We start from the raw sequence: 13,939 nt of genomic DNA on the forward strand, positions 1-13,939 counted from the left end.
CCTCCGTTTCAGTTTGTCCCTTCACCTTGAGCCCTCAGTTGGCACCACTGAGAAGAGCTTGGCTCCATCGTCTTTACTCCCTCCATGAGGTACTTATGTACATGCATTAAGATCCCCCTTGCTCCGAGCTTTCCCTTCTGCAGGCTGATCAGCCCCAGCTTTTGGCCTTTCCTCACGTCAGATGCTCAAATCCGTTAACCACCTCCGTGGCCCTACAGTTCTGCCCTTAGATCCAAACTCATCGCGCCTAATCGAAGCTGTGCCCCTCTCAAGACAAAGCCTTGGGCAGAGGTGCTGCCTCCTGCCAGGGGTTGGCAGCGACGGGGCAGTGGCAGGCACTGCTCAGCTACGGCCGCCCCACCGTCTGCCACAGACCCCTCCGTTTGGTCGCCTGCGATGGGACAGGGTTGAAAGGAAGCCTTTGCCTGCCAGCCCTCAGGGTGTGACGGCGAGGGGGGGGGGGGGGGGGAATAGACGTGTGTGGGAAAGCAGCCCTATTGCCTGTCCGCTCCCCAGAGGGGAAAGGGGCTCCGCAGCACTGACCACCTCCCTCCAGCCCCTCAGGCCCAGCCGCCTGCAGGGCGCGAGCGGCCTGAGGTAAATGCAGAGGAGAGACTTCGCCGCTCCCTGTCCCGCCCGCAATGGCCTGTACCATTCCCTCCCCGTGGGAGGGGGGGGAGAAGAGGGGCAGCGGCAGCGCCGCTCTAGTTATCTCAGGGGCCTGGCTGCCACCCGCCCCCCCCCCCTCCCGCCCGCGGGGTGGCGCCGTCCTGCCGCCAGGCGCGGGGCTTGCGGGGGCGTGCGGCGACTCTTCCCGCCTCTCTCCCCCCCCCCGGCTCTGTGGCGGCTCCGCCCCGGCCGCCATGTTGTGGCGGCGGCGGCGGCGGCGGGAGCGGCGGCGGTCCGGGCCTACGGAGCATGCACGGAGCGAAGCAGCATCCCGCGGACGGGCACCCAGGCCAGTGGGTGCTCATTGCACCAGGTAACCCAGCGGGGCTCCGAGGTGGGACAGGCTCTGCCGCAGCGCCGATCTCTCGTTCTCCACCGCGCCCCGCTGACTGGCCCTGGCGGTGCTCGCCCTCATCGCGGCGGGGCTGGGCCGTCGCTCGGGCAGGAGACACGGGTGCCTTTCTCTGAGGGCTGGGGCAGGTCACTGGGCTGCTGTGCGCGGCTAGCCCCAGCCCTGGTGTGGTAAGGACGTTATGAGACACAGGTTTACACAAGGCCCTACAGAGTACCTCCCTTTCTCCTCTCCAGGGACCCTGTTTCCCTCACTGCATTTTGGTTTTGTGTGTCATTAGGGTTTTCCAAAGGTCAGCTTCCCCCCCTGGTTTGCAAACAGCGTTTTGAGCCCTGGGGAGAGGAGCTGTAGAAGAGAGGTCTTGTCAGCGAAGTCCCTGATGGAGCCTCACCATCGTCTCCCTGCTGCTGGCAGCCCACCTTGCCTCCATCCCCTTAGTCCATTCCTGCATTTTTTGAAGGAAACGGTTTAGTGCCCTAAGCCTCAGCTTTAAAACAAAGTGCTTGGAAACTGTAAGTCCTAAGCCAGAGTGAAATCTCCTCGGCTCTTCCTCCTTAACAGGCTAAAGAAGTAGACCTCCACATGGCAGCTCTGCAGATGCAATATGTATACACAAGGCCTTAAACACTGTGTAGGCTTAGTTTCTCTCTTAACACTGAATAAATGGGAAGATGCCTTTCCCCCTTTACATTTATTTCTGCCTAGTATCAGGTTTTAGAATTTTAAATTCAAATATGACAAAAGGTTTTGTGTTAAAAGAGGATGAGTGAAATAGGATGTGCTCAAACTCCAAGGCACTAAGAGGAAGGAGGCATTTTGCAACTGCTTTTTTTTTTTTAGTTTGATTTCCTAAGGAAATGCAACTTCCACAATTCTCTGTGGGTCAGCTTTGTACTGTGCCTATTTCTTACCCCACCCAAAACTTTTGAGTGTTAATTTCAACCAAACCTGATAAAAAGGAGGAGCTCTTTGGAGTAATTTTATGAGCTTTGTGAAAATGTCGGCAATGATGTGAGAAATGCTATAAATGGCACCACTGAAGGAAAGGTATAGCAAGAGCTTACTTCAGCAGAGGGTGAAAACAAGGCAGGAGTTAAGTCTTAAGACATGCATCTGTGAGAAACCAGGCTTCTCTAGTTATATGAGAAACAGAACCAATTGTTTTGATCTCACTGATTCCTCTCTTCCTCTGGTTTTAACTTTTCAATCCCACCCTTTGGTATCTGACATGCCTGATGCCTAAGAAAGGAACTTATAACTGAGGAATTCCGGTTTTTAATATTGACTCTCTGCAGACTAGGATTTAAAGCTGAATCTTGTGTATCAGATGACTGGCTATGCCAACAGATGTCCGTACTGTGCAAATATTTACAAATATGCTTAACTTATGCATGAGTAGTCAGTTCTGTGCAGTAAGTTAAATTTTTCAGTAAGTGTTTACAGGATTGGAGCCAGAACTTGTAACTTTCATGAAGCCAGACAGTTTGCATTACCAATTATGCCAGCACAGCTCTCACAAAATTTATATAGTACTCCAGACCTGTAAGAAAGTTTATTAAGCCTTAGTAGAACCTCAAAGCACACAGTGATTTTAAAAAAAGTCTGTGACTGATAATGTCGGAACTCCATGGCTGATGAGACTTTCCAATCCTATGAATAGGACTTCTGAAATGAAATAGATTTAATGATTTTAGTTTGGTTTTAACTTTTTTCTTTTTTTTTTTCTTTTCAGAAAAGAGATTTTTAAAGTTAATGTCTGTCACTTTTCAAAGTTTTGTATTTCTTAACTGTTTTGTTGAATGGATCTCACAGCTCTTCATTGGCCATTTAGCAGAATTAGTGGTAGGAAGACCTGATTACTTTTAAGAATGAAGATGGATGCAGTTGGATTTATAACAAAAAATGCTTTTTCTTTGAGTATCTTAAATTTTATTCATATGGCAATCCGTATCTTCATAATACCCACATGGCATTATGCTGCATGCATGCATAAAAACGACTCATGTAAATAATTGCAGGATCTAGTTCTGGATATGAATTTAATACCATTTGTTAATAAGTCTACCAACACCTAGGTGTAAATAGCCTATTTATCTTCCTGTATCTGTGGCCATTATCCTGTGCATAGTGGGAGGAAGGAGCAAGGTGTGTTTTTAATGCTATCCAAGAAGCTCCAAAACTTTTCTTGTAATAAAGGCACTTCCTAAGGTCCCGTTTTCAAGTGCTTAAGTTAGTTTTAACTACTCACCTGGGTAGTCTGACTCCTAGAGCAGCCCGTAAGATTAATAATGTATACCATCCTACACAACCTTATAACATCTCCACTTGGATATATGCCATTCATCTTGCTTTGATTGTGACATCTTAAAAATTCCTGTGTGGATGGAGATGGTGACTAGTTCTGCAGAGAGACTAGGTATCTTAGTCTAAAAGAGAATGAAGTCTGTCAGAAGTATAGAAGTAAACCAATGAGAACTGAAACTTACTTTCTTAAGTATCTATATTTTTCAATCATTCAGACTGTTAGAGGTTCAACAGTAGCTTCCTAGAACAAGGTAAAGATATGGCTGGAGTTCTGAATGATGATGCATGCGTTGCTCTGATTCTTTAGTTACTATGTCATTCTGAGAATCTGTCTGATTTTGCCCAAGTCTCTTGACTGGGGTTTTGCTGCTTATGTGACATGTAGAAACACTTAACTGCGTAAAACGTGCATGTAAGAGAAAGGTGAGATTCTTTCTTATTTGGACTTCAGCACTGACAGCACCAGGTTGATATCTGGAACACAGCAGCTAAAAAGTAGGAAGATTTCATTTTCTAATTGCTGTAGAAAGTAAGCAGAGTATGCTTGTCTGCTTTAGTATTAAAGGTTATAAAATTATTACTAATTTCCTTGTTTCAGTACACATTTATACACTAGGTTATATTGCATAGACAGTAAATTGCTGCTCTGCTGTTCAAAGCATGTTTGATGACTGAGGAGATAAATTTCAATTTTGCTTCTGATTTCTTAATTCTTATATTGATTTCAGTGTTCTGGAAACAGCTCAGAAACAAGGAATCTCCTCTGTCAGGTAGAACTGCCCATGTTCTTTGTTGAAGTCATGGTTACGGCTAGAGGAGTAATGCAGTTGGAATGGTGGTTTCACCAATGATGTGTGTTATCCCAGCCCTCTTGAACTGCTCTAGAGGGCTAGACTCTGTCACTTTCTGTTGCAAGTGGTTAACTCTACCATTTTATTTCCAGTACTGTAAAACTTTGATCATTAGTGTCCATCTCGTGCCTACACATCATAGGACAGAACTACAAACCACACAGCTCAGCAGGTATTTGACGTGGATTGTAGAGGTGGGTGAAGGTAAGAGGGGGGAGCAGAGCTGCCTGAGCTGAGGAGCAGAGTTGATGTTCAGTCAGCAGGCCAGTCACCATGTGCTTCATTTCAATCAGTCTTTGCTTACCCTCATTCTTTCCTATGGCATTCTTTCCTCATTCACTGATCTTAGCAGCAGCCTGATGACAGTCTTTGCTGTCATCAGCCCTTTGCCACACCAAGACACTGAGGCGGTTTGGCATGGGAGAGTCACACAAGGGAAGTCTGAGTAGGAAGGGGAAAGGAGAGCCTCAGGCAGTCATACTTGGGCTGGCTGGTAAGCAACTTCTAGGTGAGGTAGCACATTTTACCTTTAGAAATGGTAGCCTGCCCTTGTCCTGGCAAAAGCTCTTGTGGTGGTGTTTCTGCTGATACTTATTTTTTTCCATGGAGGCAGGATGATTTGATATGCCAATACAATCATCTTTTAGTTTTGTTTCTATAAGCGTAATTGTCCCTCTGTTAGGGATTAAAGCACCAAGGGCAGGACAAAGGGGAAGCCAGAAGTCAGGGGGAGAGGAGTTAGGAAGTGTTGGTCTGATGGAGAAGGTAGGATGGGGAGAAGGTGGTAACCATATTAATCACCCCTGAAAGGCTGGAAGCTGCTGGTGTACATTGTGCAGCCTTGTCATGGACATTTAGAGGAAGGTTGAGAAGTGGATGTGAATAGTCAAGAGAGAAAATGATGAACAAACAGGAAGAGGATAGATGGAGGGATTGGTCATATGGAGGGAGGCGATGAGGACAGAAAACTTGGGCATGTGGATAGGGGTAGAGCTGTGCATGCTGGGCTCGAAAATAGAGTCAATTCTTTGGGTAGTTTCTCCAGTTGCAGATTAACTATGCTGTGGATATACAGGCACCAGATTTGGCCTAGAGCAGACTCAGCTCAGCACTAACAGTTTATTAGTTCAAGTGCCGTGCCATGTTAACACATCTCTGCTGTTTCCAGGACCAGTTTTGCAGTGCAGCTGCTTTCAGACAGTGTCTGAACTATATAAGTCCTGATGGACCCAAAGCTGGCTCTGTGCAGACCCACTTGGGTGTTTCTGTGCTGTGCTCCACCTTCCAGGGGGTTTTATTAGCTTGGCTGGAAATTGGGATCTGAGCTTGCTTTGTGCAGGGTAGTTGATGTTGATGGTTAAGAAGACCTCCCAAAATTGGAGTTCTGGAGGAATCATGGTACAGAGACACCAAAGTGCTAATAAGTCCTGAAGGACCCGCATGGACTTCACTGGTGGGTGGCCGAGTTTCCAGATGGTGCTTTTCTGCATTTCTCATAGTAGTTGGATAATCAGTGATGTTATGTTACCCATGTATCTAAGCCCTGCTTTACCCTTGAGAACGTAGAGCTTCCCATACAGGCTTCTTGTTGTATTGGTCTAGCTACTGAACAGGTACAAAGGAAAAGAAGTAGCTCCTGAGGATTAAAATCTAGCCATCTCACAGCTAGAAAGTTGCTAATGATGTGCTTTAGTAGAGGAGAGTCTGTCTGTGCTTACTGCATATTCATATACATTTTTGTAAAATGCTATTACCTGAACCAATGAGATTTATTTTTTTTATGTGCATACAGGAAATTTCTAATTTGCTTTGTGAGCTGGGCCCATGGAACTACCATTTTTAGTGTTTTCTCTGAAAATCAGAAGAACTAGAAATTATGTTCTAGAGAGAGAAATAATACTGAGACCCCACCTAATTGTAGGGTTCTAAGGGCAGGGCCCTGGAAAACCCTCAAATACTGCGATAAAGTCACTGTGCGTGACATAGATCTGATCTGGGCTTTAATAATAAGAATAAACATTCTTACGTAATGGTTTCAAACTGGTCTTACCAATAGCAACCAAAAATCACACTAGCTGCTTAACAGGATGGGTGTGAAGGGCAGTCTCTTTTCAGTACACTTTCTCAGAGATAGGTGTTATGTCAGAACTGGAACTATTTATATCCTTCACTGGTTTTAGCAAAGAGGTTAGGAATTGAAGGCAGTTTTCTAAGTCTGGTGTTCCACTCTACACCTAAAGTTAAGACTGCTATATTTAATTTGTTCTGTGTTTGTCTGTATTAGGAGAAAAAGTAGGGCTTAGCTGCAAGCTGAAAATTATTTTCAACCTTTAGTTTTCTGAACTAGACAAGTTTAGTTGACTACATTTTTTCAGTCTGCTGTTTTCTTAAACAGTAAATTGATTAGCTTTTTTATTGTTTTATGGGAACTGCCATATGAATAGCACTGGAAGGATTGCAAGGGGGGAGGGAAATTTAACAATCCTATTATTTTTAGGAATTACTTATTTAAAAATAAAAGGAGCAGTTTCACATTAGACTTGGCAAGCTGTTTGAACAAATCTCATATATGCCAAAAGTCAGATGGAGGCAAAAATAAATGGACTGTGCCAAACCATAGGGCATCAGCACGCATTAAATTAATCCTTCGTTCTTTCAAATGAGACTAAGGAACTTTTGTCTCTGTGCAACAACAGAGGAAGCATTTGACTTGAAAATTTTGGGCCATATTGAGAGAAGATGTCATAGCAAAAGAAGCTGTGGAATACTTAAAGCATAAAAGTAGTTTGCTTTAAAATCTGAAGTAGGTAGGTTTTATTTTTTATTTTTTTTTCCATTCTCACACCTTGCACTTAACGCTTTGATGCAAGCTTTTATTCAGCATTTAAAAACCAGATCGATTTATCTGCTGCAAAATAGACCACACTGCTGAGCTGTTAGGGAGCTTGATTCAGAAGTTGAATGTCGAATGAATGTCAAAATTGAGCAGGATACTTGAACTTTAATACTTCCAGAATAATTGAGATAAACAACTTGGAAATAGTGTTTACAATAAACAAATATGTAAGTATTTTAACAGCTGACTTAAAACAGTACAAAGATTATATAAAATATATGCACATATTTATACACGTTTTTAGTAAGGTGAATGTGAATCTGCTTATTTTAGAAGTTAGCACTCTGTGGGTGTATTTTACTTAACCTCCCCCTAAATAGGCATTTGCATCTCCTGGACAAAGCCTTCTGCCTGCAGGTAATTTGCACCATTTCTTATATGTCATCTCTTAAAAGGCATACTGAGCTCAGCTGTGTATAAAGCAGATATAACTGGCAAGCTGAGGAGCCAGAAGGAAGCATAGCAAATAAAGTAACTGAAAAGAGATGTTTTAATGTGTAACACCATCTACTTCTGCTTTCTGCCATCTGGCTTGGAAGAGACCAACTTATGCCAACTTAGGCCTCTCTGCGCATGGAAATAGGGCTGATTCAGCCAGTAATACAGCTGCACCAGTGCTGACCCTATAAATATTGCAAAGGGAAGTATGAAGTTTTTATCCTTTCAAGTGATAACCTGTTCTTGAACTTCTCAAGATTGACCTCTCCTTCATTCAGCTCAAACCCCTGCATGATCTGCTAGCATCTAGATTTCAATAACAGATGAATTGGTACTGTCCATTGCTGCCAGTGAGTCCACAAACATGTTTTTTTGGCCTAAGTAGTGAACTGTGCCAGCATACCAGGAAGCCAAAAGATGTTCTCAGGCAGAAGTCTTAATATTTAGCTGTATTATGTAGCTCTGTACTGGAGCAAAAGACCACTCAAACCATCAAGTAGCATTTGCATGTGAAGTTTTGCTCAAGATAGAAGACGGTGCCATTTTTAGGTGTCATTGTGTTTTATCATAGGATTTTCAGGTAAAGTGGGAGCCAGAAAGACTTTAAGGGGTGTAAATTATGTCACATTAAACGTTATTTCCTTAGGGCACCAAATAATAAATGCTGTGGTTACCAGTCTGATAACCATTCTATCTTTTACAACAGGCATGATAAAAGTTCCTTCACTGAAACTAGTACTACTACGTATGGTCAAGGAGAGGGTAAGGTGGTGAGGTAACATCAAGTTAACGTAACTGTGTAACAACTAAGAAGATATTTCCAAAAATCAAGTGTGTGCAAGTGCAAAGCCATACCTTATATCTAAGCACCTGCAAAAGAGGCTGGTTGCAGAGGTAAATCGAGCTGTGTGCCATTTAGTACTCCCCTGAGAGTATTGTGAGCCACAGAAACAACAGTGTAGTTTTGCTCATCTCTTGCTTTTCCACCTCTGTAAAGTCACATATGATCCAGTTTTCTAATTAGCTCACAGTGGTCAAAGACCCCCAGTGTCACTTATAGAGTAGGTTATATTCTGTGCCATCTCCTTCTATGGGTTCTGTCCTCTTGTTCCAGTGATTGTGTAACTATTTGGTGAGTGAGAATAGCTCACTCACTATCTGGGTGAAAATTAATACTTCTTTTTTCTGGCTGGTTATTTCTCAGCTGGATCAGTGAACTGAGCCGCCATGCTGTGTGGCCACGAGGTTGCTAGCTTGAATGGAAAGAAAGCAGAGATGTGCAACAGGGAGGGAGCAGAGGTGGGGATCTCAGGACCTCGCATTTCAATAACCTGTGATCTTTGGTCATTTGAAGCCATTTGTGAAACTGTATCCTTAGTCTGTGCATACCTGAATTCATTCATTATGCTAATAGTTAATTACCTTGTAACTTAGAAAATTGTCAAAAGTTTGGGTGATACAAAGTACTGGATTTATTAACTAATTTTCACTGGGCTTTTTTCAGGGCATGCTGCAGGACAGATGACACAGGTACTGAATTAAAACCATTTACTTCAGGGTTGACTGATTCTAAAAAGAACATAAATAAAATTATTATTAGATCTAACATATCTGTGTGCCCTTAGGCTACATAGTTTAAAGTCTTCCATAAAATGTCCATTTAATGGGCTCCATCATAATGTCTCCGTCTGACACACCTTTCGTGCATGGTTAGAAGTTAAGAAGGGAATGGAAAAGACTTGTGTAGGTGACGTATGGTTTAATATCTGTTTTTAAATGAAATCTTAACTTTATATTTCCAGACTTTTAAATAATCCTGTTTTTTTGCAGGGTGATGGTGGTAGGGAAATTTGTGCTCTCAGAGGGTTTTTTCCTCTTACGCAATTGACAGATATTTACAGCCTTCTTGCTTGCTTGGCTGGCAGCTTTTTGCATGGGAATTCCATATAACTTGATATTAGTCTGTTATATATAGTATTCTATAAGCAATTTTTTTTTAAAAAAAAAAAAAAAAGGTGAATAGACCTTGCATCATCCGTAACATTTTCATAGATCTTAGTGGGAGTTTTTGTGTTCTTTTCCAATTTATTCATGTTGCTGTACCAGCTAACACTTTCTTTTTTAATGGCCAGATTCATTAGTGCCTCATATCTATCCATTGTGGAAGAAGTTATTGCCAGAAGTCCTTTGACAGCTGGTTCATTTTCACTTTGTTCTGTTTATATTTTTTATAGAATTTGCCTGGTTGTGTGTCTGACCTCCACGAAATATGATAGGCTTTTCTCCTTTTCTGTAATGGAAAGCTTTGTTTAAGCTTTTATAGTCTCTTTCACTCGACTTCAGGACTCTGAGGTTCCGTCTGTAGACTCCAATACAACTGATGGATATATCACCCACATTTTTAGATGGACTTTGTGTGATTTGCTTAATAGTGAATGAACAGTAGACTATAACTTAAGCAAAGTAGACATACTTATCAGCCCAGTGTTGGCTTTTAATTGTCCTGCATTGTGCTTGCCTCAGAACTCCCTCCTCTGGTATAGCTGTAGCAGTACTGTATCTGGATTCATTCCGTGTTGCTGGAGGTGTCCGTAAGCTCGATGGAGACAGAGGCGTATGTTTGCAGGGGATGATACAGGTGGGTTTAGGCTTTAGGTGGGTTCAGCTGCCTCCTGGAAGTGCCTGTCATCTGTCTTCCCTGGCAATTTAGAGAGTGGCTTGCTAATTGAGATGCCTCCTTGGGACAGGATTAATTGAGCCCATATGTACCTTTATATCAGTTTTTTGTATCCTTGGAATGAATATTGTCCTAGGAGAATAGCATGCTGTACTGGCACATCTGTTAGTAAGTTGACCTGTACTGACTGTGTGTTACCTGCAGCTTACAGCTGCAAGACAGTTGGTAGAGAGTATAATAGTCAGAAAGGTCTTACCTCTCTCACTTGTTCTTGTAGATGAACACATTTCTCAGGGGTGAGCTATGGAAACTGTTGTAGTAAGCATAGTGGCCATCATCTGATGTTTTCCTTTAGGATTTAACAAAAAAGCTCTTCCTGTAATGTCCCTTTTGTCTGCTTATTTTCTGTAAGATTATTTCTTATCTGGATGCGAACCTTAAAACTAAAAAAAAAATAAATACCTAGTTTAACTCTTAGTTTTGCTAGAAAATTACTATAGTACTGCTTTTTAAGAAGTCTTTATTTATTTAGCTGTAGGAGAACCTTGCCCAAATACAAGGACTGATAAATGTAATGACATTAAAGAAACCCAGTTACCTTTCCTGACTAAAGGCCAGAACACACACATGTTAGGTTTGGACACCTAACTTCAAAAAACCCTTGCTCAGCATTTTCCTAGTCATGAAGTGTTTAAACTCAGATAAATAGGGCCTTCTTCGCCCTTAAGGCCACGTTAATATTGCATCCAGTTTTCCAAGCAGGCATTCTCCCAACTGCCTCTTTTTATCTGCCAACTTGACATCTAGTAGAGGCAATCTGTAACAAAAATATACTTCAGGTGCCCCTGGAAGTGGAGTGGAGTATTGCCTACATTTTGAGGAAACTGAAGGTAAAAGAAATTCAGAGGAATCACTTTTGCCTTTGCCCACTCCTTCCCTTCTTGTGTATGTGCACGTGCGTGTGCGTGTCCCTTCTGGTAAACCATCCATCTTCTGTAGCAGCTGTGCAGAGGATGTGACATATACTCTGATCCCATCAGTGTGAGATACTGGGACTGAAGGCTGCAACTCGGACTATTGCACGATCACTGCTGTCCTCTGCGCAGTGGTGAACCCCACAGAGCTTGGGTAGGACCAAAGGACTAAATGGGCAGAGCTGTGCTTCTCTTCACATGGGGAAGAGCTGCTGGCTGAGACAAGGCAGCTGCGGGGCCAGGCTGCATATACAAAGGGGCACAGCAGAGGGTGCTGAGCCTGAGATAGCATGGGGCAGGCCTTAGTGATGGAGAGCGGTTATCTGGGTGAGGAAGGCAGAGGATGGGTGAGGAAGAGATGGGACACTGTATCCCTTGGGTTTGTTACACTGCAGGTGTCTCCCAGGCTTAGCAGGGATGGATTAATTCAGTGTTTTACTAGAAGGTTAGGAAAAGAACATACCTACTAAATAAAGATGTGAACTTCATTAAAAACAGCTACATTAGGAATGATTGTCTACTTAATTGTTCACGTTATACAAGATGCAACTTAGGGCTCAGCTGGACTCATTCCCAGTGTTCATAAATCTGTACATGAAGAAAGCAGAGCAAGTGTGCGCTAAAAGTTCCTTTGGGGTTTTTTTGTTTTGCTTTTTGTTTTAAATTTTGAAACTCACATTTAGTGTGTATATTTTAACATGTTCATGTGAAACACATCAAAGTAAACACATGCAGTGTGTTTCTTTCACTGTCATTAATCACTGTAGTCTTTTAAAAAGTAACAAAAAATACACTAATGTTAAACTGTGGTCAAGAATTGAAATATACACAGCTCTAGAAATTTGAAGTTTGCCTTTGCCAGGGCAAATGTAGCTTGACAACTGTGTGTGTTTATGTATCAGCATGTGAAGCAAGTCTGGTTAGCAAATACGGACTTTTTCCGTTAAAACCCCTTAACTTATATTGAAACTTTTAAAAGCACTTTTTCAAGCCACCTGAAGACTCTGCTAAAAATTCAAAGGAAGAAAATGACTGTAAATTCTCTGACCCACTCTGAGAACTGTTATCCTCCAACACTTTATCACAGCACACACTTGCTTTTTAAGCCCTGCTTATGTCTTTATCTGGGCAATTTCTGTTTGTGACACAACTGAATAACCAGGAGTGGATGTGAAAGATGAGGGTTGTTTGAGGTGCTTTTTGCCTCTGAGGTGCCTATGAAGAGCCTGTGAGTCCACCTGTCCTTTCTAGATGTGTTGGGGATAGGCTTTCAGCCAGAGTGGAGAACAGCTATTTTTGGTTGTACTTGAGGTTCCTGCTTGCCTGTTTTCCATAGAAAAGAACTATGCTGTCTCCCTCTCTGCAAACCTCCTGGATGCAACTGAAAAGGGAAGGATGATGTGGCACTTCTGTTCTCTCCAACAGCCTCCCTTGTGAATAGCTGTGCGGCCCGCCTCTGCTGTTCCTCTCTGCTTTCCTCAGCAGCACCATAATGCAAACGTCAGCCTGATCCCTGTCAGTCCATTCTCTGGGGTCTGGATACTGGTTATGTATGTGAAACGCTTTAGTAATTTTCCTTGCTCTGATGAATACCTATATGAAAGGAATTGGGACAGAACTGGCAGTGTGCAAGCTAAGAAAGATGATGCTGTCATGTTGCTCTTCACTCAGATGTGGGAAGTTGTTTTCATAAATATAAGTTAGACTTTCCCTACAAAGAGAACTTGGATACAATATGATTAACTGGGGATCCTTACGGGTCGTTTTTCAGACTTGAATCAGCATCCTTGTGGGAGCTGTTTCTTTTCTAATTTTTTTTTAATTTCACAGAGAAATTGTACTTTTGTGGCTCTGCTTTTTGTCTTTTTTTGCTTAAAGACACAGAAAAGAGAACAACTGTCAGAGGCCTAAGCCAGAGGTGCTGTATTCTCTCAGCTTCTTTTTTCTGTGGGGAAAATTAAATGCACTCTTTATTTTTCAAGATTATACATAACAGATAAACAAGTGTGCATATTTTTCACAGAAGTAACAACTGTTCAGACAATTCCTGCCCCATATTCCTGCATAATCTGACTTCCTGAAAGCTTTAGAGGACCACTGTTTCTTCCCACAAATATTTTACCTTTTGCACTTTTAACTTTTTAATGTCTACACTCTGCTTGGCCTAATTTACCAAAGCATTCTCATTGCATTGTCTCTGTGACTAATCAGGGCAACATATCAGTTCATTTCACTTAACTGAGATGTCAAACTTAGGAGCTCTCTTGCCTGGGGCTCTCTAGGGGGAAGTGGTTTTCAAAATCTAAATCATCTCCAGGTGCATATCTTTCCTGTGACAGATAGAGAGTGCCAGGATGTCTGGAATCATAATTTAGGTGTCTTGATCAGGTAGGATGAATTTGGGCTGAGGCATATAACTTTTAGGCAGAAAATACGTGAGTTTTCAAAAAGTGTCAATCCAATTAATTCTGAATGTCTTGGAGAAGCATTGCAGAACATGAAATAATTTACAAGTTCATAACTTTTTCCTCTCCCCCTACAGAGTCTGCTACCGACCCCCCTAAGACACCTGACAGTGAACCTTTGTTTACAAAACTGCGCAATCCAAGCACAGGCAAGTTTTGGAATTGTGACATGAGCCTGTTAATGTTTGGGTTGATTCCCTTCACCACCAAAAGATTCGTATTTTGCAAGCTGAAATAATGATGATAGCGTAAGTCTTATGTGCCAAAGATACTGCTGGTGATGCCAGATAGTTAATGCTGTGCAAACATTTAG

The 13,939-nt window shown here is 42.4% G+C and overlaps 1 protein-coding gene across 3 annotated transcripts in view; it reads left to right on the plus strand.

Annotated features, from left to right (window-relative positions):
* The first annotated feature begins 857 nt into the window (after positions 1-857).
* Positions 858-13,939, plus strand: part of RNASEH2B (ribonuclease H2 subunit B) — a 44,586-nt gene continuing 31,504 nt past the window's right edge. For 2 of the 3 annotated variants that reach the window (XM_049815758.1, XM_049815759.1), the window contains exons 1-2: positions 858-982; positions 13,704-13,775. In XM_049815758.1, coding sequence (XP_049671715.1) covers positions 919-982; positions 13,704-13,775 — 136 coding nt within the window. In that variant the 5' untranslated portion in view covers positions 858-918. Of the gene's footprint in view, positions 983-9,014; positions 9,041-13,703; positions 13,776-13,939 lie in introns of all 3 variants that reach the window. The other variant, XM_049815757.1, reaches the window with a different exon arrangement.

Source organism: Accipiter gentilis, chromosome 13 (assembly GCF_929443795.1).
Source record: "Accipiter gentilis chromosome 13, bAccGen1.1, whole genome shotgun sequence".
Taxonomy (NCBI): Eukaryota; Metazoa; Chordata; class Aves; order Accipitriformes; family Accipitridae; genus Astur; species Astur gentilis.